The sequence below is a fragment of the Podarcis filfolensis genome, assembly GCF_964270895.1.
Source record: "Podarcis filfolensis genome assembly, chromosome: 1".
NCBI classification, from domain to species: domain Eukaryota; kingdom Metazoa; phylum Chordata; class Lepidosauria; order Squamata; family Lacertidae; genus Podarcis; species Podarcis filfolensis.
Genome location: NC_139604.1, coordinates 104895509 through 104919467, shown reverse-complemented (window position 1 = coordinate 104919467; position 23959 = coordinate 104895509). Strand labels below are relative to the sequence as shown.

General features: G+C 43.0%; 1 protein-coding gene across 5 annotated transcripts; it reads right to left on the bottom strand.

Annotated features, from left to right (window-relative positions):
• Window positions 1-2323: 2323 nt before the first annotated feature.
• On the bottom strand, window positions 2324-23377 carry VRTN (vertebrae development associated). Of its 5 annotated transcripts, none has more exons than XM_083613623.1 (3): window positions 22684-22944; window positions 18949-19352; window positions 2324-4770 (listed from the first exon to the last, which is right to left on the bottom strand). In XM_083613623.1, exon 3 carries the CDS (start codon window positions 4767-4769, stop codon window positions 2751-2753), a length of 2019 nt encoding a protein of 672 aa, XP_083469749.1. In that variant the 5' UTR covers window position 4770; window positions 18949-19352; window positions 22684-22944; the 3' UTR covers window positions 2324-2750. The 5 variants fall into 5 exon arrangements, 3 of the variants coding, with proteins under 3 accessions (XP_083469749.1, XP_083469748.1, XP_083469750.1); XR_014548043.1 differs by lacking the exon at window positions 2324-4770 and adding an exon at window positions 16813-18167 and having other exon boundaries at window positions 22684-23377; XR_014548044.1 differs by lacking the exon at window positions 2324-4770 and adding an exon at window positions 16813-17907 and having other exon boundaries at window positions 22684-23377.
• Between the last annotated feature and the right edge of the window lie 582 nt (window positions 23378-23959).

Sequence of the window (23959 nt, the reverse complement as noted above, 5' to 3'; positions counted from 1 at the left end):
TTTTGTCTCCTGAAAAAGTCCCACAAGGCCGAGGAAGCTTAGGGTCCGTTTCCCTTCTCCTAGATAGGCTACCTTCCCAAGTCGACGAGCCCCCTCACTTCCCTCTACAGCACGTGCAGAAACCGCCTTCTTGACCATTGGACCCGCTTTTGGTCTCATCCGCTCAATCTGCCGGATCCTGCATTTTCCTGCAGGGCAAGTCCTAACTCACCAAGGGACTGAGACTCACTGGCTACCCTAACTTGGTTTAGCTGGCCAGTTGAAGCCATTTCTGGGGTGCAGCCGCCGCCACATGCCGACATGTTCTAGTGGAGAGCTGAGTGGAGGGTGGGGACCAAAGACGGACAAACTACCCCAGAAGGAGCGTGATGTTGTTTTGCACCAGATGTACTACCCCTCTCCTAACACCCCATCCACCCCAGGCTTGTAATCCAACATTAGAGGGCCACACGTTGGCTACCTTGTACAGTCGTACCTTGGCTCCCGAACGCCCTGGGAACTTGGACGTTTTGGCTCCTGAACGCCGCAAACCCAAAAGTGATTGTTCCAGTTTGTGAACGTTCTTCAGAACCCGAATGTCCAATGGGGCTTCCACAGCTTCTGAAGCCACGATTTGGTTTTAGAAGTAGAACGGACTTCTGCTCAACTTCCAAGGTACGACTGTATAGGAACTCACTGTGAAGGACAACTCAACCCTGCTCACCCTTTTGCAAATGGGCACTAATTAGTCAGAAGTTATATGGAAATATTCTATGCTTCATGAATATCTAAACATTGTTGTCTTTAGGCTTCTCAGTCACGTCCCCTGACCTGCTCGAGCATTTAGCATAGCAGATTATTGATAGCTGTAGGACAGGGATGGAGAAATTCAGGCAGGAGCCCAGTGCAGTCCTCCAGGCCTCTCTAGCTGACCTTCAGGCCTCTGCCCAGACCACACTCCCCTGCCAAGGCACACTCCTCCTTCCCAAGCCCCATCTCTCACTGGTTCATCCTTTGCAGCATCATGGAATGTTTGTGCCTGGCTGGAAGGCATCTTTGAACTATGCTTTTTGCTTGCTTTGGATGGAGAACAGAAAGGAGTGTGTGTGTGTGTGTGTGTGTGTGTGTGTGTGTGTGTAGAAAACTAAGCTGCTGTAGAAAGGTAAAATCCACGTTTGTTCCTTTGCCCACTTTTGCCTTTGTACTCACCCACTACTGGCATGGAAAGTTGCTCAAAAGAAAAAGCAGCAGAAAAATGTCATCCACTTCTGTTCTAGAACAATGGGGGGGGGGTTTGCTCATGCACACAGGGAGCATTTTAAAAGGAGAAATATGTAGCACACTTCCCTCCCAGGAAGAAGTAAAGCAGAATATGTATTCAGTTCTCAATGTCATATTGTTCAGAAACCACATGTGCGAATGTTTCCAAACTGACAGGAGCTTTGTGGGTGACTCAGGGTACCAGCAAGGGGTGCACATGCCACAGAAGGGTTTAAAAAAGAAGGACCACCCATTTCTGGATTGTGCATTATTATTTCCCAGAGTAACTGAAACAAAAGCACACATTTTTACTGTGGGAAATAGTCAAAGTTTGAGAGCTACAAATTTCACACATCAGTGCCACATCATGGCTGCCCACCTTCTTCTATGTGGGCTGGGATGTGCCAGGAAAGATAAGCATCTGTGCCCTTCCTTCCTCCCAAATTGTGCTTGCCTTGGCTGCTCCTATTGCCTCTGCCAGTTTCAACGTGGCTCAGAAAGCAAAGAGGAAGATTCCCGTAACCTGGGTCTGGTTAATCTACAACATGCCAGCACGGCCACCCAGAAGACCTTCCCACATGTCTCCAAATTGGGCCCTGCTCTCTAAATTACCGTATCCCTAAATCTGGTTTTGGGAGTTTAGAATTCCTCTATCATAATACACTGCAACAGTTTTTATTTCCATTTTTGAGGTTTTAATGAATTTCTTCCACTTGTATCACACATTAACAGACAGGAGATTTTGCAGCTTTATGCTGCACAACATAGAACATGCATTATGCCTAGGAGTGGAGTGGCTGAATCCAGCTCACTAACAGAGTGCACACCTTTCAAGACATTCGTCTATCGTTTGTTGATCTGTTTTCACTGCCTTGCTGAAGACTCCTCCTTGTACTTCTTCTCAGTTTTCCTGGTATATGTCACTGTCAGCACATGATATGCATTTGTTTTATTTGCCATCTGATGCCTGTACAATATTGCTATCCTTGAGCCAGTCACTGCCACCTTTTTTGAGGACTCTGGAGGGTGATGCTAGGGTTTTTGTTTCCTTTGTATTCCTTTCCTGAAATTTTTTTTTAAAAAAAATAAAGAACAAAACAGGGTGCACACCTGGACCTGGGCGTAATTCACTGCCCTTAAGATTGTGGCTCACAATCATATTAAAGAAATAAGGCACATTTCACAGTCCACCTACAGCAGCATTAGAGATCCCAGAGACGCCCCTTCTCTACCACCACCAAGTTTATTTGTCCTATTCACCAAGAAGAAGAAAAGCAGATATTTCATTATGGGCAACTCAGGAGCCCAACAAAAAAAGCAGCACCTCATCCCCATCATCCTCCCTGCCTTTTTCCACTCCTCCAGCGGCTGAGACTTTGCAAAGTTGGTCTCCAACTCTGGAAACCAAGAAAATAAAAGAGACAAAAATAACTACTTGAGAGAGGTTGCATTTCCCACTGATGAGATGACAGCAACTTCCAATAGCAGACTGGCAAGGGTCGTGACTAGCCTCAGGCATCCACCAGCGTCAGTCCATCGTGCAAGGCACGTTTCCACATGTAGTAAGTGGAACGTGCCGTCAAGGGGAAATGAGCTCTGAACTCCTTGTACGTTGGGAAGGTCTTTGACTCAAAGCGCTGCTGGAGAAACAGCTTGGCCTGGGCTTTGAACTGAGCCGTGGCAATCACATCCATCACAAACATGCTGTTGTTCCCTGCCATTTGGTAGCCTGGTATCACGGCACTGTAGGGCTTGGGAGGCTGCTTGTCTACAAGCACTAGAGCACTCTCCTTTTGCTGCAGTGGGCGCAGTTCAAGTTCTGCCTTCCCACTAGTCTCAGCGGTTTTCTTTTCAAAGTTTTCGGAAAGCCCATTTAGGGTAAGGCCGCGCTTCTTGTTTGCTTGGCTGCCGCTTCTCCTCCAAAACCAATAGGCTGTGGAAGAAAGGCTTGGGTAGCGCAGGCGGAACTTGCAGAAGGGCATTTTCCACTGACAGACGCGTTTCTTGGCCAAGTGGCGAAGGTGCTTTTGCCAGATGTGTAGAGATGGGTTGATGCGCATGGTAATACGGGGCCCTGGATGGTGTCCATTGATCATCTTCTCACTAGGGAGGCTCCCTGGCTTGAATGGCAGGAATGGCTTCTTGTTCATAAGGGGGTTCTGGTTGACGGAAACAGGCTGAGAAGGCATGAAGCTGGGGTTCTCGTTGATGGCCTTTCTTCTCCAGTTGTAGTAGGTGGACCTGGAGATGCCAGGAAAGCAGCACTTGAAGCTCCTGTAGGGCAGAACAGTATTCATGGAAATGCACCTCTCCAGGTAAGACTTGGCTCCTTGCATGGAAGTCCCATTTTGGTTGGAATTCAAGAGTGGACTTTTGGGCCCTAGGCCTCCTTCAGACTTTGTTACACCGTATTTGCCTGCAGGGAGATTCTCCGGTTTGTGCACCTGAGGATCCTTTGGCAGCACAACTTCCGCAGGGGAAGAGGCCCTGCCATTTGTCGCGTTTTGCATCTCGTGCTTCCAGGCATAGTAAGTGGAGCGAGAGATTTCTGGGAACATTTGTCGGAAGTGCTGAAGAGGGACCACCTTGCCCTCTCGGAAGCAGGACTGCAGGAACTGTTTGGCCGCAAATCTGGCAGCCGCCTTTTTCCTATGCTCTTGAGACTGGCGCTTCCATCGATAGAAAGTACTTTTGGTGATGCATAGGTTCGAATGAGTCACCTGGGGATCCTGAGGCAGCAGCTCCAAGGTATTCACCGGTTGCACGGGAGGCTCTGGAGCTGGGATTGTGGCTTCCAGCTCCTCGAGGCCGACCACAGGCACAAAGTACTGAGCTCTGAACAGCTGGGACGAGAGCTGCTGCCCTGACCACATGATATGCAGCGTGGAAACTTGCAAGCCACACCCCCTGGGTCGGATCAGTCGGTTGAAGTACGGCCGGATCTTTAGGTTGCTCATTGGGTATATGGAATAGATGTTGCACTGCAGCACCGACGCCAGGGCATACATGTGCCACATGTTGGCAAAAGTGCCAGGGAAGCAGGTGGCTTTGATGTCCGCATCAAAAATGGCCTCTAGGATGGCCAAGGGCAAGTTAGTCATCTCAGGGGATTCCTCCGTGCAAAGGGAGTAGCGAGCTGCCTGCAACATCACTTTGGAATCGATCATGCCGTGCAGGTAATACTGCTTGTGCAGCAACATCTCCACCGCTGTGCGCACCTGCAGCTCCAGGCTTAGGCTGGTGTTCCCCCACAGCAGCACGCTGGCAGCCTCAAACAGGTGATTCCCTTCGCCTTTGCAAACCAAAGGCAGCATATTGCAGGGAGCATCTTCTGGGTAGAGGCTTTTGGCAACCCGGTCAACTTCCAGCTCTTCCTGGAACGGCCTCTCACGGTAGCCAGGTAAGGAGAACGAGGACAAAGTCCTCTCGGCTTCTAGGGTTGCGCTGGTGAGTCCCTCCAGCCCAAAGCATTCGGCCGCCTCTTGCAGTTCCTGAAGCACGGACTGCACCAGCTGGTGTCGCTGGATCATCCTGAAAACCACAGAAGAGTTCAGACAATGACACTGTCACACATTCAGCATTTCCCCATGCACTTTCTTTGGCATTTGGCCTCAGTTACCGAGACTATTGTATTCTAGTTAAAAATAAATGGGTCAGTGAGCCTGGCTGTTAACCAGGAGGTTGGTGGTTCAAGCCCACCCAGGTATGGCTGTGGCAGGATTCCTGCATAGCAGGGGGTTGGACTAGATGACCCTCAAGGTCCCTTACAACTCCACAATTCTGTACTCTATGCTTCTATGAAATCAGGTCTTGCAGCAGCCCCAAAATCTGGCCCCCAGAGATCCAAAGCCAACGTTTCCCTGAGAGTCCCTCCTTCTAGTTTTGTTCCTGACCTTTAGATTTTCCTTACTGTCGGGCAATCAAGGGGAAACTTTTTAACTGGCCCAGGAATTATGGAAAGCAAATGGTTTTTTTAAAACTGCTTACTGGCTTGCTTTTTCCTGCCTAGAAACCCTGAGAAGGCCTCTTGCTAAGCTGCACACACTGGGAAAATCAGAAATTATGCCTCAGCCAGCCAGCCAGCTTATTGTAGTGTGCTCAGAAGTGTTTCTATTTCTCTAGGGCTGTTTTCATCCTTTATACGAATTTATTAAATAATCATCATCCTTTGCCACCAAGTACTCAATAAAAAGAATAAAAGGTTGCTACCATGCTTGTGAGTATAATGAATGCTTTAAAAGAGTGAAGGGTAACTCGTGGGATATTTTTTTCCGATCACTTTTAAGTTTTCTCTTTATTTAACCTGAACTGCATAATAAACACACTCTTAATTCATACTGCAGGCAAACAAAAAATGCCTGGCTGGGTAGAGAACACAACCCATACTGGAAAGCAGAGCAAAGAAAAATACAATGGGTGGAGTCTATATGTAGCCCACAATTACCATATAGGCTGTTTTTTCAGTTTCACTTAAGTGATTATAGGGTGACTGTGATCATGAAAAATCCACCCACAGGAAGGGGAAGTCTTTAGTTAGTAGGCTATTCAGGAGCCTCCATATGTTTTTGTTGCAAACTCGCCTGCCTTATTCCCTTATTTTTTCAGAGGGTCCTATTCCTTAATTACTCCTGTGGTGGTGCATTGTGGTTATTAGGGCTTTCATCGTGTGTCATGTCACAAATTAAAAAGAATTTTCCAAAAACATCTTTTTTTGGGGGGGGAGCACAGCTCTGGGGTCAGTGCACCCATTTGTTCCACCCTGCCTACAGGGCTGCCTTCAAATCTGAGTGAGTGTTTTAGTTACTTAATTACTCACTGCACCTTTTAATTGCTAATCTGTTTAGAACATCAAGCCTTCTTTCAAGAGACAACCTCAGACTGTACTACTATATTCCTGACTTTTTACAAGCTACAGAAGCCTATTTCCAGATGGTGCTATATTTCACACTCCCCGTCTCCTCCGTCTCAGATATTCTTAGGCCCTAGCACCCAGCATAGAAGATCAAAATATTTGCATAGCAGATCCTTTTTCCTTCTGCTGAAAATAATGAAGAGAAACAGGACCTAGTGCTAGGCAGTAACAACCTTTATTTATATTTACCAGAAGAAGCACTCAAATCTGCATTCAGACAGCAACAGAATAGGGTCTCAAAGGTGTCCTGGAAAATATATATTCACAGAGGCTGGTTTGGGGACAAAAGTCTTGTCACATGCAACATACAGCAAGCTTCTAGGACAGTAATGGGGAACCTGTAGCCCCCCAGATGTTCTCAGACTCCAACTCCCATTGGCCTCAGACAGTATGGCCAATGTTAAGTAACAGTAACCTCCGGAGGGCGACAGGTTCGTCATCATAGCTCCAGGACAAAAGGCACAGGGAACCCTAGAACAGGGGTCAGCAAACTTTTTCAGCAGGGGGCCAGTCCACTGTCCCTCAGACATTGTGGGGGGGCAGACTATATTGCGGGGAGGGGGGGTGAACAAATTCCTATGCCCCACAAATAACCCAGAGATGCATTTTAAATAAAAGCACACATTCTACTCATGTAAAAACACGCTGATTCCCAGACCGTCCATGGGCCGGATTTAGAAGGCGATTGGGCCTTAGTTTGCCTTAGAACCTACTTACAGCTTCATGTTACAATACTGCCATGTTTTTTAGGGTCACATCAATTCAAACTCATAGTTGACAGTATAGCTTCCAATATTATGCAAAATCCTGGATATCTGTAAATTTTATCCAGTTCTTCCCAGTACAGAGGGACATTATTCTGTTTCCATGCAGGCCCACTTTGGGGGAATTTAAAGCTTCTCTATTCATCCTGAATCTCTTAGGGCATTAATTAAAGCAGGCTTCCTCAACCTCAGCCCTCCAGATGTTTTTGGCCTACAACTCCCATGATCCCTAGCTAGCAGGACCAGTGGTCAGGGATGATGGGAATTGTAGTCTCAAAACATCTGGAGGGCCGAGGTGGACGCAGCCAGAATTGAAGCATAGTCACAGAAGGCTATACAAATCCTAAGGTTCTTTTAAAAGTTCATTATTACAGTAGCTTGGTAAGAGTGGTGAATGCAGCAGCCCCAAAAGCAGGATGCAACAACACCTGACTCCCCTGTCAAGTGTGTAATACAGTGATACCTCGGGTTACATACGCTTCAGGTTACATACGCTTCAGGTTACAGACTCCGCTAACCCAGAAATAGTGCTTCAGGTTCAGAACTTTGCTTCAAGATGAGTACAGAAATCGTGCTCCGGTGGCACGGCAGCAGCAGCAGGAGGCCCCATTAGCTAAAGTGCTGCTTCAGGTTAAGAACAGTTTCAGGCTAAGTACGGACCTCCGGAACGAATTAAGTACTTAACCCGAGGTACCACTGTATACAATCGACCCTTCAGACATTAAATAGCAGCACGACTGGCAGCACAAGCACACACAGTTCTATAGGTAGCTGCACACACTGCAACATCCAGTTCTGTTCATGGTGGATGTCTTATTCATTTATCAGGCCCCCCTCCTCCCTAAAAGGCATTTCATGTGCCAATAGCAGTGAATCAAACATCTCTCTCTCTAAGGAAAAGATGGCACTCAAATATATTGCAATGTTTTAACCCCAGGGATCCAACCAGGGGTGCCATTTAGGATGGCTGTATATCCTTCTCTACCCTTTTGTATTTCCAACTACCCTTCATTATTTCTCAAAAGCATGCCTATATCAAGTCAGCTGACTAGTTCTTTTATGCACTGAACAATCTAACCATTTATAACAGCCTCTGCAGTAGGTATATGTGCTAAAAGTATAAATCCCTTTGCCTAAAAAACACCCCAAATTACCATTTCACCCATGCTGATAAAATTGCTGTAGTTGTCATGAGGTAGGGCTGGCCTGCCAATCAAACTGGTCAAATATTATCAGCTGAACATCATTATTTGACTGCAGCTCATGATGTCTGGAGGACTGGTCTGCGGCCTACTTTGCAAAAATGCCTTTTAAAAAAACATTTGGTTTTGAATAGTGGCTGCTAGCTGGCCTTTAAAAAATAGTTTTGTAATTGAAGGCCTACACTGATGTTCTAGGATAAAAGTGAAAGAGAAGAGCTGTTTTGTCAATCATTCCACATGTATAAACACCTCACTTAACATTAAGGTTTTATTTATTTAAATAACCACTTAACAGCAGTTTTCATGCTACTTGACCAGTGAACTAACCAACTATTTTACTTTGTTGTCAGATACTCAACACTTTCTTAAATATAGAAGATACAGAAAACACAATGAATACACTTAAAAGTGCTTTTTTTGGTTTAATGTTGAACATATCCAAGAATGAAACCTGAAACTATAGTATTAGTCTCAATTTCACTTTATTTCCTTCCTCCCTTCTATGGAAATGGTACCATTTCCAGCTAATACAGGTGAACACCTTCCTACTTTCATATTATATTATAATATTTATATATTATAATATATAATATTTCAGGCCTTTAAAATAATTTCCATTGTCTGGGCCTTTTAGTTTTTTAATGTATATTTTTTATTTTATTTTTTGGAGAGGAGATACCACAATTTTGAGATTTTTAGTTTCGCCTTTATGCTTTATCCTGTGTTCACTTTATTTTTTACTTTTTTATTGTCAGCTGCCAAGAAAACTTCATGTTATGCGGTAGCATCCAAAGCTAAAAATAAGTACATTTCAGAATACTTGAGCACTATTGCTGACATTACTTTTTGACCTGGTCATAGTATTGTAGAATAGCCATGCTAAATCTTTCACAGCAAAAAGGCAATGCCTGCAGCATCTTCGAGGACTATGTTTTATTCATTAGAAGTGTGAACTGAGAAAGTTGATTTAGTTTACCCCTTACTTTTCTTCAACCCACCAGTTTATATAACTCACTTTTGCTAACTCACATAAACGACAAAACAAAACTGTGCCAATGGAACCTATGCCACAACAACCCCTCTTTATATTTTCCCAAAATTACTTTATCCCATACAGCCGCATCAGGATGTGCTTGTTCAGGAGTCCCATCCAATTCTGTGGGACTAAGACAGCAATCCTAACCCCATTTACCTGGGAGTAAGCCCTACTTAAATCAATAGGACTAAGTTTTGAGTAGACATGGTTAAGCTTGTAGCATTAAAAAAATGGGGGAGGGGGTATGGCAGCTCATCTGCTGCAGATCTGGCATGAGAGGTGAAGAGACAGTACAAAACAGTATAATGAATTAAATTAAGAGAAAAAGAGAAAACATTTCGAGTCCCAACGTTTCTCTGAGTGCACGCAAGCATTCTAAGCTGAAACCCAAAAAAGTATAGCGCAGGTGTTAAGAGTTATTCTTGCTGGATCCCGCCAGATCTTCATCAACAGCACAGAAGTCAGATTGCAGCCACCCAGGGCCTTGGAAAACTCCATGTTTCCTTCCAGTCCAAGGACAATCTTAAATGAGGTCATGAGTGAAGCCCAGCCAAAGAACTAAGCGCTGTGCCCCCTCTGCCGGCCAGTCTCGCTCGTCCTAAAGTACCGCGGAGAAGCCATCTTTCAAAGATGGTGGACGCACAGGAATAAACTTGGGAATGAGCTTGATGAGCGGTTGTTACCCAGTTCAAGATACATAAGGGCAGCAATAAAAAGGGGGTGGGGGGAAGGGAAGGAAAAACGTGATCCTTCAAACAAGAACAGGATTTTCTAAAAAACAAAAACCTAAAGGAAATTGCCCAGGCGTTAACCCCAAGACGGATTCCCTGCTCTGCTAAAGAGATAATGGGAGGTTTGTGGGGCGGGACCTAGCAGAGGACAGCCAAAAGTTGCCTCAGGAGATCCTCTGTTAACAAAAGACTATCCTTGGAGAGATTAGTTGAAAGAGGGAGTGCGCGGGGGTGGATATTTGGATCAGCAAACCAAAGACGTGGAACAAATGGAGGAGACTCTGAATTAAGCAGTTGCATATAGAAAGGGGAGGTAATAACGCGCAGCGCAACTCTGTGCATGTTTACTCAGCCTTGCCGAGTTCATGGGACCTGCTTCCTAAGGTTGCAGGATATTTCCCTAGGCTTGCAGCCCTCATTATATAACCAGGCTGGTGCTCAAGCCTTCCTTGGGTTTGAGTTTGCACTGGCCTACTTTACTGGAATTCAGCGGAGTCTTTTGGAGGGGTTTAGCGTTCTCTCCAGAAACCGGTTTGCAGACTTCGGAAGTTCCCTCCAACTCACCTTTGCTCGTTGGGCAAAGCCCTGATGTTGACCCCAACCCGTCCTAAGCAGCTCCTGCTCCTTCCTCCTCTCTCTGCAAAGCTGTTTCCTGGACATTTAAATCCTGGAGCAGGAAGCGTAGCGAGCTCCCCTTTCTCAGCTGTGAGCCTGTGTCCCACATTCAGACTAGAACTGGTTTCAAATCTGGAGTGAACCAATTGGAGTGATTGACTTGTGTGAAAGGATCTCGGCTCCACCCCTCCCCCTCCCCACCAGGAAATAGTCCATCCCCAAGTGTTCTTGTCTATAAGATGAAAGGAGTGCAGATGTAAGGGGTCACTTCCAAAGTTAAAGTGATCCTTGCGATTGTCGAAGACACTTAAAGAGACAAGCACTTCCACTGTTAAAATATCACAACTGTTTTCAGAACCTGAGCAAAAAAACCAAAAAAACAGTGGTGGCGGGGAGGGATGCCAAAATGCAAAGGCAGAAAAGGGAGAAATTATGCTCATAGGTAGAAACCATGTACAGGGAAATTGGTTTGGACACAATATTGGTACTTGTTCATACTGTATTGTTTCTGCAAATATGTAGGAAAGGGAGAAGCAAAGAATCATAACTTTATTGTGTACCTGACTCAAAACACACATGCACAGGATAACAAAACTGATTGCATTCTGGTTGAAGAAGTGAAAACAAATTGGCAGCAGCCTTGCATTTCCAGGAAAGGCATAAAGAGTCCACCTAAATTGTATTTTTGCTCTGATTCATCATATTTCTTTATAAAATGCAAACCTGGAATCATTTCAAAATAGCTGTAGTTGCTCTAGCTTCAATTAAAGTGGTAATTCAGCAATGCAACAGAACCAATATAGCCAGGGTCTATTCTAACCCTAACTCTGGGTTTCTCTTTTTGCAAGGTCTGTTTTGAAAAGGTCTGACCCAGTTTAAGACTTCCCTACACCATCATATAAAATAGCTTAAGTCCATCCAGAGTTTTCACAGCTATGGAGGGATTTGAAGTTAGGCCTTTCTGGTTCTAGTTATGAAAATAATAATATGCACCCTTACTGGACTCCTGGCCCTGAACCCTTATACTGCAGCTAGTTCCTTAACTTTTCTTGGGAATAACTAGAGGTTTGGTTGCTGAGACATAAGAATCTGCCTGTAAGCGTTTTGAGGCATAGAACAAATGCTAAAATTGGACTACTGGGTGGGGGCATTGTCATTTCAGTCATAGCATATAATCGTTCTGAAAATGTTATTGGTATGGAAAGGCTTAAGAGTGCTGGAAGAAATTTGTGAGGAAGAGCATCACTTGGTTATCACATAACAGATTGGATGATGAGGGTCTTACCTAAATTATTACTGAGATCCCATGTAGTATAGAAAACAAAATATAGTATTGGCTTCTGTTCAGATCCTTGCACAGCCTTGGTCTTACAAGGTCACTTTGAACAAATCTGTATAAGATCTAGGAATGTAAAATATTAATGCCCAACTCTGCTGTGCAGGTAAACAAAATAAGGATTGTAAAACTCTTTGAAATGGAAAATAAAGCAAATCCATTTGAAATCAGAAGTGCAGTGCTTTAAAATCAGTAGAGACAGAACCTTGTAGGATTTGAACAGTTTGGTCAGTGAAACATTATTGATAGAGAACACTTTTTATTATCATAATTATTAATAATAAAAAGGTTTGTTGCAGCAGTGCCTACACAAGGACTCAGTGTGCTATGCAGTTCACACACAGAGATTACTAAGTGTTCAGAGGCAAGGATAGCACTGAGTCAGCTAGGTTGGTAATTAACATAGGTGCTGGAAAAGACACAAAAGAGACTCTCTGAGTCATTCTGTTATGCGGATTGCTAGATACATGAGGAACTCAATGAATAAACAAGTAGCATTTTTTGTCACTGGTCTTTCATTCATTAGATTTGAGATAAGCATATTCTGTCTCTTGATTTTGAGGTTTGGGGGTTGCATGGTGACGAAACATAGTCTGCTTATCAACCAACTAGATGTTTTGTATGCATTTGTGGTACAGTATGTTTTTCTTGAGAAAGCACATCGCTCTTCAACAAATTTTGGTGCACAATCCCTCAGCGTGACTTGATTTCCTGTTCTGGATCTCGCTCAAACCTTCTCTTAGGAATAGAATATTGCTTTCTACAACATAAACGCATACTTACCAATTCCTTACATGTCACGAACACATACTAAGCATACTACAAAATATGTAGTTACACATACTGACTAATTTGTTCTGCTTTGGTAGTAGCAAGGATCCTTAGCAGGGCACTGGAGCCTCAACCCTCTGTACAGTGGTACCTCCGGTTAAGTACTTAATTCGTTCCGGAGGTCCGTACTTAGCCTGAAACTGTTCTTAACCTGAAGCACCACTTTAGCTAATGGGGCCTCCTGCTGCTGCTGCCGCACCACCGGAGCACAATTTCTGTTCTCATCCTGAAGCAAAGTTCTGAACCTGAAGCACTATTTCTGGGTTAGCAGAGTCTGTAACCTGAAGCGTATGTAACCCGAGGTATCACTGTACAGGAAATTCTTCTGACATCAAAGATTTTGCAGAGTGCCTCCAAATCTCCAGGTTTATCTTTACCGTTTTAAGGGATTAGAACCTTGCTTTAAAAGGGATAAGAGAGCTGAGTTTTTCAGAAATTCTACTGCAATAATAACTTGTCTGCTTTCTCTGCACATGTGCAGAATCCCACTAGGAGTTACACACAACAGATAACAAAAATGAGAACAGAGCTAACCAATACAGGGCATCAACACTTAGGCTTCAGTGTTACTAGAAACTCTGCTTTGGAAAGTAAAATACCTGAGGGTTAATATGACCGCTAAGAACTTAAATTTATTTAAAGATAATTATGAGAAATGTTGGTCAGAAGTGAAAAAGGATCTAGAAATATGGTCAAATTTGAAGCTTTCCTTGTTAGGTCGAATTGCTGCTATAAAGATGAATGTTTTGCCAAGAATGTTATTTTTGTTTCAATCATTGCAAATTTTGGACAAAATGGACTGTTTCAAGAAGTGGCAGAGAGACATTTCTAGATTTGTCTGGCAGGGCAAGAAGCCCAGAATAAAATTTAAAATACTAACCGATGTAAAGGAAAGAGGTGGATTTGCCCTGCCAGACCTTAAACTCTATTATGAATCAGCAGCATTTTGCTGGCTGAAAGAATGGCTGCTTCTTGAGAACACAGACATTTTGGATTTAGAAGGTTTTAATAACGTTTTTGGGTGGCATGCATATCTGTGGTATGACAAGGTTAAAGCACATAAAGCATTTAAAAACCACATTGTCAGGAAAGCATTGTTTAATGTCTGGATAAGATATAAAGATCTACTTGAAAACAAAACCCCAAGGTGGTTATCACCGATGGAAGCGAAGGCTCAGAAAAAGCTCAATATGGAGGCCAAATGGCCGAAATATTGGGAGATTTTGGAACAAGAAGGAGACAAACTGAAATTGCAGAGTTTTGAGAAACTAAAAGATAAAGTGCGAGATTGGCTTCATTATTATCAAATAAGGGAGGCTTACAATTTGGACAAAAAAATTGGCTTCCAGGTGGAAAAATCAAAATTGGAAACAGAACTGCTAGATCCCAAAACTAAGATACTTTCAAGAATGTATAACTTGCTGTTGAAATGGAATACTCAGGATGAAATGGTTAAATCTGCTATGATTAAATGGGCACAAGATGTTGGATATAACATTATGTTTGCTGGCTGGGAACAGTTGTGGAACACAGGTATGAAATTTACGGCATGTAATGCCCTAACAGAGAATATTATGAAAATGATATACAGGTGGTACATGACACCAGTCAAGCTTGCAAAAATCTATCATTTGCCCGACAATAAATGTTGGAAATGTAAAGAAAATGAAGGTACATTCTTTCACCTTTGGTGGACGTGCCCAAGGATTAAGGCTTTCTGGGAGATGATTTATAATGAAATGAAAAAGGTATTTAAATATACCTTCCTGAAGAAACCAGAGGCCTTTCTCCTGGGCATGGTCGGCCAATTGGTGTTAAAGAAGGATAGAACTTTCTTTATGTATGCTACAACAGCAGCAAGAATACTCATTGCAAAGTATTGGAAGACACAAGATCTACCCACCCTGGAAGAATGGCAGATGAAGGTGATAGACTATATGGAATTGGCGGAAATGACTGGCAGAATCCGAGACCAGGGAGAAGAGTCGGTGGAAGAAGATTGGAAGAAATTTAAAGATTTTTTACAGAAACATTGCAAAATTAATGAATGTTAAAATGATGTCGGAATGAAATTAAGTGGTTTTAGTAGCAATGTTAAAAAGGAGTATGTAAAAATGGATTGTTAACAGGTGAAAATGTAAAGTTATAATATATTAAGATGAAGAATTAAGATAAAAACAAAGAGGGAAAGGATTTGCTGAAGTAACCATTTGAACTGGAATACAAAAAAGGGAGGTGTGAGGAAGTCAGGGAAATAAGTGAATGAAAGGCAAGATATGGAAAGATGGATTTACTTTTAATTGTTTTTATTTTTTCTGTATTTTGTATTTTTTGTTTCTTTTTCTATTTCTATTTCTTTTTTACTTTTGTAACTCTTTTTGAGACTCTAATAAATATCATTAAAAAAGAAAAAGAAACTCTGCTTTGACCTCAAGTAGAGCAGGGACTGGGTGGTTTCAAGCCCCACCCCCCACCCCCGCAACCTACTTTTCCATAACTAGTAAGAGGTGGATGGATGAGTTGGGAAGGAATCAGGAAGATGAGGAAAGTTTTCCCTTCATCTCTCCCTCCCCTCCCTACTGTAGAAGATTAGGGTTGGTGAAATATATGAGATATGAGTTCAAGTTTCACTTCCTCCATGGACTCATTGTGTGGCATTCACCAAGTCACTACAGCACAGCCTTTGTTCTCCATCTGTGAATAGTGTCCTGCTCACCGGTAGAGGAAGAATTCTATGGCACCTTGAAACTAATGGCAGCTATTATTATGCAAGACTGGAAATCAATTTATAAACTAGAAATGCAATATATATATATATATATATATATATATATATATATACACACACAGTTATATAAATATATAGCTAAGTATTTGCCAGCAGCAACCTGGAGAAAAATTGCAAGAGTCATAGACCAGAGCAGGCTTCCTCAACCTTGGCCCGCCAGATGTTTTTGGCCTACAACTCCCATGATCCCTAGCTAGCAGGACCAATGGTCAGGGGTGATGGGAATTGTAGTCTCAAAACATCTGGAGGGCCAAGGTTGAGAAAGCCTGGAATAGAGCAAGCTCAATGTTGATGTCAGTCATTGCTCCTGGTTGTTTGTTTGACAGAACAGAATAAATATAATTAATCAGTCCTGATTTAAATCATTTTAAATTTGAACATGCTGAGGATAGTGCAGGAAATTTTGTAAAATAATTAAGGGAATCGGATAGCCAGAGAAATAAAATCTCCATTGCAAACGTTATATTACAAACAAATACTGCAGCAAGTTTGCAGCAAATCCATCAGTGGGACACGATATCTGAGGAAGTCAAATTTTTATTCATTTTATAACACAAATAAAAACACAAACAGTAAAGACAAACAATATGAAAAATTCTTGTCATATCCTTATTTTTCTAAACATTGTTAAGTGGGCTTCTCCAAGTCCCACCTATCTGATTTTCATTTTACTTCATATTTAGCAGTTTACATATATCATAATTTCTAACCATCCATCTTTTTTTTTAATCACACTTAAAATAACATCACATTTTATCACTTATAAATAATACTATTTTAAAATACCCTATCTTCTACTTCTAACCCTACAGCGTATATCCACTTCCAAAGCTATTATAAGGTTTAAATATTAACATATTTTTTTCAAATATTCTTTAAACTTCTTCCAATCTTCTTCCACCGTCTCTTCTCTCTGGTCTCGGAGTCTCCCAGTCAGTTCAGCAAGTTCCATATAGTCCATCACCTTCATCTGCCATTCTTCGATAGTTGGTAAATCTTGTTTCTTCCAATTCTTCACTAACAATATTCTTGCAGCTGTTGTGGCATACAGAAAAAAGTAACATCCTTCTTGGGGATTTCACCCCCACTATACCAAGTAAAAAGGCTTCTGGTTTTTTAATAAATGTGTTTTTCAACACTTTTTTCAATTCATTATAAATCCTTGCTTTTACCTTGGGGCATGTCCACCACATGTGGTAAATGGTTCCTTCTTTTTCTCTACATTTCCAGCATTTATTATCATGAGTATGATACATTTTTGCTAACTTCACTGGTGTTAAATACCATCTGTACATCATTTTCATCAATTTTTCTCTTAATACATTACAAGCTGTAAATTTGATTCCCTTTTTCCACAATTTCTCCCAATCCACCATCATGATATTGTGCCCCACATCCCTGGCCCATTCAATCATTACAGACTTCACTTGTTTGTCTTTTGTATGCCATTCCAGCAATAAATTATACATCTTAGATAGGTTTTGGTTTTTGTATCTGGTAATTCCGTTTCCAGTTTGGATTTCTCTGTTTGAAAACCGATTTTCTTATCCATTTTAAACACCTCATTTATCTGGATGTACTGGAACCAATCATCTAATTTATCTTTCAACTGATCATAAGGTTTTAATCTAAATTGGTCCCCTACTTCCATCAAAATATCATTATACTTCAACCACGTATCTTTCATATTCAACCTTTTATAGGTCTTAGCTTCCAATGGTGATATCCACCTGGGTGTTTTCCTTTCTAACAAATCCCTGTATCTTATCCAAACATTGTTCAAAGATTTTCTAATTATATGATTTTTAAATCGTTTGTGAGCTTTTATCTTGTCATACCATAAATATGCATGCCAACCAAATACATTATCAAACGCTTCCAAATCTAGAACATCTGTATCTTCCAATAAAAACCATTCTTTCAACCAGCAAAAGGCTGCAGCTTCAAAACAGATCCTTAAATCTGGCAGGGAGAAACCCCCTCTCTCTTTCACATCTGTTAATAATTTAAACTTAATTCTGGTTTTTCTCTCCTGCCAGATAAATTTAGATAATACCTTTCGCCATTCCTTAAAACAATTCAACGTATCAATGATAGGAAGTACTTGGAACAAAAATAACAACTTAGGCAATACCTTCATCTTTATCGCAGAAATTCGGCCCAAACAAAGATAGTTTCAACCTTGCCCAGATATCCAAATCTCTCTTGATATCTTTCCATAACTTTTCATAGTTATCTTTGTACAAATTCAAATTTTTTGCAGTCATATTTACACCCAGACATTTCACCTTTTTCACAAACTTCAGCCCTGTGGTTTCCTCTAAATTAAGTTTTTAAGGTATCGTTAATTTTTTTCCTAAAACTTTGGCTTTATTCTTATTCAATTTGAAACCTGCAACTTGTCCGAACTCATGAATTATCTTCAGTGCTTTGATTGCACTGGTCTCAGGGTCCTGTAAAGTCAATACCAAATCATCAGCAAAGGCTTTTCACTTATATTGTTTAGTTCCAAATACTATGCCTTTAACTTCCTCCTCTTTCCTTATCATATTCAACAAATGGGACTTATTTGATCCAGTGGACGTGGGGACACCAGGCAGGGTTGTTGGTTTTTATTATTATTTCCCACAGTTTTTGGCTCTCTGCAGAAATGCAGGAACCGTTAAAGTGCTGGGGCTCTGCTAAGCAGTCTAGGCAAAACAGGTACAGGAGCCTGAGAGAAGAAAACATTGGCAATGCAGGTAGACGGAAGGGAGTCAGCCCATATTCAACTTCTGCATATCCAGCTGGCCCTCCCTGCCTACCCCAACTTCCCCTGAACCTTCTACTGGGGTTTCTCCCTTCTTCCAACCACCTCCCACTAGTAACTGCCTTTTTGCCCCTCAGCCACCCTGTCCATTTGTGACATCACAGGAAGTTTGTAGCCAGCGGCAACTGCTGGGGATGCATCGGCACAGCCTCCCATCCTGGTACTGGAAAGGGGAATGTAATGAACATTACTTAGATGTATTTAGAAATACATTGATTTAGAAGGAGAAGATGGCTTGCTTAAGCTCTGCTGTCCCCTTCATTGCTGCTTTCGGGGAAAGCCTCATCGGCTTCTGACATCCATGAAAGGCAAACACAGATATGGTGAGGGGAATGGCCCTCATTCAACAGTATCATCCAGCCACCTCCACTGGCCAACCTGTCAACCTCCACTGGCTTCCACCCGTGAATATCCAGTGGTTCATTCACCCAGAGCCTGGAGGGTAGCCTACACCGCTATCTGAGCATGCAATTCCCAGGCATACCTTGTCTGGTGGGTGACCTATGTCCACTCTCCATTCATACTTACCCCCAGCATCAATCCACAAACATCCACACAGCTTTTGTCAACAGCCTTCTGAAGGTGAATTTCAATCAGCTTACATACACAAACTTCAGCCTCCTTCAGCCCTGCGGCATCCCGGGCATCCACATGCTAATCACAGCTTTCGCCCACCAACACCTACCGGCTTCTGCCAGGTCCATCGCCAGCTTCCAACCATAGATATCTGCCGCTTTCAAGCCACGGTCCTGCTCAGCAGGTACACTTGCCTTCTCATTGCTCCACAGCATCTCATTAACGGATGATGGCCTCCTTCCATTTGCCACTTTGCCTCCATGTGGAAGGAGACCACCAAGTACTGAATAACACAGCTGTTGTCCACTGCGTCCTCTTCAAGCTTTTGCCTTGGCTTTCCCCTTGGGCCACTTTTGTATATCCACTGAGTTGCCACGTGCTTTTGTGACATCACAGGGCGTCCACAGCCAATCACAGCAGCTGGAGAGGCATCATCATCAGGCCTCTCAATGGTGGGTGCAGCTCAGCAGCCATTTCCCCTTTGCTTGTTAGTATGTACAGCTCACTCCTTATCTGTAATGACACCAGAGAAAGGCATGCCATAAATCGTGGAGGGTCATTTTTCATCCTGACGGCTGCATTTCCTTGGGTCAGAATTTCCATGTATGGGAGCCAACTCCTAAGGGCCGAGGTCCCTTCACCTCCCCCCAAAAAATATTGATTAGTTGATTAGTTGTATCAGGTGTGCTTGAGAAAACACCTGTTTTCGTGCTGTTGTGAGGGATTCTATTCAGGGGGTTGAATACAGTGGATGCTCAGGTTGCAAACGTGATCCGTGCGGGAGGCATGTTCGCAACCCACAGCGTTCGCAACCCGCAGCACCGCATCTTCGCACGCGCGAGTTGCGATTCAGCGCTTCTGCGCATGCGCAAAGTGCAATTTAGTGCTTTTGCGCGAGAGCGAGCACCAAAACCCAGAAGTAGCCTGTTCCGGTACTTCCAGATTCGGCATGGTGCACAACCTGAAAACGCGCAACCTGAAGCGTCTGTAACCCGAGGTATAACTGTAATAGACTGGAGACAGGGGCGTATGAAGGGGGCAGGTCGCCCCTAGTACCACTCTGGGGGGGGTGACAAGATGGCCCGCTGTCCCCCCTTCAGCTGTAGAGCGGTCGAGGGCGTGCGCACAGTCAGCATGGGCGCCGCTCACACGACGTCTGTACGGGCTGCACCCCATGTATGCCATTCATACAAGCTTCCATATGACTGCTGCTTGCAAGGCGGCCGTACAGCTGCCGCACGTGCACCGCCTGCCAGTTCTCCCCACCCCTCAGTGTCCCACCCCGGATGCTGGAGACGGTTCCTCCGCCACTGAGAAGCCAGTATAAGTTGCAATTCAGCTGAATTTGGGGGGACCACTTGAAGCATATGCTGTGTTGAGCTATTTAATAAAATAAAAAGGGACTTGTTTTAAAATAATTAATAATTAATTCTTCCCATTGGAGCCTATCCTGAGTATTTAAAAAGTATATATAAGCCCAATGACTCTCCAAAACCAATGACATGTTTGCACCTGCATTATGTGAAAACAGTTCTTTTTTAACATGGACACAGTTTACTATAATATAAACTTCAGATAAAGATTTGGTAGTGATAATAGAAACTTAAGTTATAACCCAATAAAGTTTAACACTGTTATTACCTCAGCTTATTATGGGTAGCTGTAAACATCTCCACTGTTGTAGATTTGGCATTGATAACACATGTCTACTCAGAAGCAAATCCTACAGAATTCAATGAGGCGTAAAGGTAAAGGTAAAGGGACCCCTGACTGTTAGGTCCTGTCGCAGACGACTCTGGGGCTGCGACACTCATCTAGCTTTAATGGCCGAGGGAGCCGGCGTACAGCTTCCGGGTCATGTGACCAGCATGACTAAGCCGCTTCTGGCGAACCAGAGCAGCGCATGGAAACGCCATTTACCTTCCCACCAGAGCAGTACCTATTTATCTACTTGCACTTCGCGCTTTCGAACTGCTAGGTTGGCAGGGTCAATGGGACTTACTCCTCGGTAATTGGGCAATAGCACTGCAGCATAAGGTTGCAATCTATACATGCTTATATGTGGATAAACCTGCAATTCTAAATACAGTTCTTGGGGAGAGTAAGCTCTTTTGAGTGAAATGGGACTTTAGTCTGTTTAGGATTGCAGTGTTTCTCAGACAGCATGAGGTTGTAGATCAAATTAATGCTTTTGGTTTAATCAGCATACCTTCCCCCTGACTAGATAATTGAATCAGTCATTTATTTACTTCAGCATGATTGTTCAGTGCAGCACAGAGATCAAAAACCTGTTTGGAAAGGAAACTCATTGATTGTGTGCTGAAAATTTGCCCTGTCTTTCTAGCAAAGGTGGAAGGTTGCAGCTAGATAAAGTATAGAAAGCCAAAGGGTTCTTGGTGAATCACTGATAGACTAGCTGCTTCTCATTACAAAGTTTCAGGCACATCCATGTAAGAAATGACATTCAACCTATGTATAGATTGTCATGTGTGACAATTCCCACAGCTCTGCATGTATGGAGAGAAGGGTGTGAAAATGATTTCATAAGGCTTTGGTTTGATCTCTTTCTGCTTCTGCCTGCTTCTTGGAAGAACTATATGCAGGGAGTTCGATATTGTGAAGCCATCTTTCTCAAACTTTTTAAACCTGTTCTGCCTTCTCCCCACCTCCTGCCTATTCACCACCAACTATTTAGTCCACAACAGAGCAGACAGAAATTATTGTATACAGTCATGTGTATGTAAGTTGCTGTATTAGTGTGAATTGGGGCACTAACTCAATGGAGGCATTAGAACAGGGGTCAGCAAACTTTTTCAGCAAGGGGCCGGTACACTATCCCTCAGACCTTGTGGAGGGCTGGACTACATTTTGAAAAATAATAATAATGAAAAAATTCCTATGTCCCACAAATAGCCCAGAGATGCATTTTAAATAAAAGGGCACATTCTACTCATGTAAAAACACGCTGATTCCCGGACCATCCACTGGCTGGATTTAGAAGGCAATTGGGCCAGATCCAGCCCCAGGCCTTAGGTTGCCTACCCATGCATTAGAAAGACCTAGTAGATTCAGTGGGATACAGGATTTTAGAGTGTATGACTAAGATCAGTGAGGCCTGAATTCAAATCCCTACTCAGCCGTGAAACTCACTTGGGCTGGCCACTGTTTTTCACCTTAAATTTGTTGTGAAAGGGAGCACCATACAGACATTTCCAAAGTCCGTTTTGGGGGCCTAATCCAGCCTGTCGGTCGATTTAATCCAGCCCCTGTGGCAGTATATGTCCTGGGGTACAATCCTAAAAAACCCACAAAACTCCAATCCTAAAAAAAGCATGTTCACTTCATCAAATGTAACCCGAAAAAAGTTTGGGCACCCCTGATTGTATGTAGCATTGAGCCATCTTGAGGAAAGGCAAGATTTAAAAAATAGATAAATACCTGACCTATTTAAACCACACTCTAGAAAGCATTACTAGAACACAGCAGTAGAGATGGGATGATAAGATAAGCTGTACATATTCAGTGCTAAAGGACATTCAACCCATTTCTGTCTTAGCCGGTAAAGATTTTTCTGATGTGGGAAGTGACACAATACAGTATGGAGTGAAAATTAAGTGTTCACAGAATCAGTTATCTGGCATGAAATAGTAAACTGCATCTGATGTGAGGCAGATTATTTTTCTGTCAGTTCCATAAACATCCAACCCCCCCCCCACACACACACACCCAGCCTGCAATGTGGGGCTCATTTATGCTGCAGAGAGCTGTTTGCAAAGCAAATATCCTCAAGATGACTCAAGACAACATGCTTAGCAGTTTTCTGCAGTTAGACCAACACACTCACCCTTCCCTCAGAGTCACTTGTCATAAAATGGTAGAACTGTAGAGTTGGAAGGGATCCCAAGGGTCATCTAATCCAACACCTTGCAGGAATCTCATCTAGGCTGTATTCAAGCGATATCTTGAAGGCACGTTCGAATCACATGCTTTCCCTCAAATAATTCTGGGAACTGTGCTCTGTTAAGATTTGCTAGGAATTTTAACTCTGTAAAAGATAAACTAGAGTGCCCAGAATTCATTGAGGGAATTCCTTCATTTGATGAGTCAACCCCTGGGCATGAACAAAGTCCCTCCAGTTTTGCAGTCCATGAAATTGTAACAGTGTGTTGTCCTTTTCCACCTTGCAGATGTGTGGCCAGTATGTTTTCATTGTTGTTTATGTGTTAAAATGTATCCCAATAAACATTTAGCCATTGCAAATTCAAAATGAGAAAGCAACGTATGTTCTTCCAAATTTCCCAATAATATTTTGACTAGAAGGGCAATAGTAGATCTGATGTACAGAGCAATCATTTAAGACAACACCATTAACAAAAGTGTTGCCTATGTAGGGCTACTATTCCCCACATCCACATTTTCTTTCTCTCTCCTCTCTCCCCCCACTTCTCTCTCCCCCCAACCTCACCACCATGCATAGGACAGCAATGTCTCACATCAAATGTTACTGACACATAGAAAGGACTCTATGAACTGAAAACAGAGACGTTATATGTAACTTAGTTATCCATGAAAATCTTTTAATAACAACACTTTCCGTGTGATTTGATGTTTTTATGCCATCACATTATGAGCTGGTAATGTGCATGTAATAATGTGCAGAACTCTGGAACCAATGAGGCACTAGATTACAAAAATAATGTGTGTTTCATAAGGAGTCATATAAGCTTTTATATTCAGCTCGATCTAGGCTAAGTACACACCATACAGTTAAAGTGCATTTTCCCTCCCAAAGAATCATAGGAAGTATAGTTAAGAAAGGGACGCGGGTGGCGCTGTGGGCTTGCCGATCAGAAGGTCGGCAGTTCAAATCCCTGCCACGGGGTGAGCTCCCGTTGCTCGTTCCCAGCTCCTGCCAACCTAGCAGTTCGAAAGCATGTCAAAGTGCAAGTAGATAAATAGGTACCGCTCCGGCGGGAAGGCAAACGGCATTTCTGTGCGCTGCTCTGGTTCGCCAGAAGCGGCTTAGTCATGCTGGCCACATGACCCGGAAGCTGTACACCGGCTCCCTCGGCCAATAAAGCGAGATGAGCACCGCAACCTCAGAGTCGGCCACGACTGGA

Coding starts and splice junctions, on each gene's coding strand:
- VRTN (XM_083613623.1), bottom strand. CDS start 4,769: ATGATCCAGCGACACCAGCTGGTGCAGTCCGTGCTTCAGGAACTGCAA.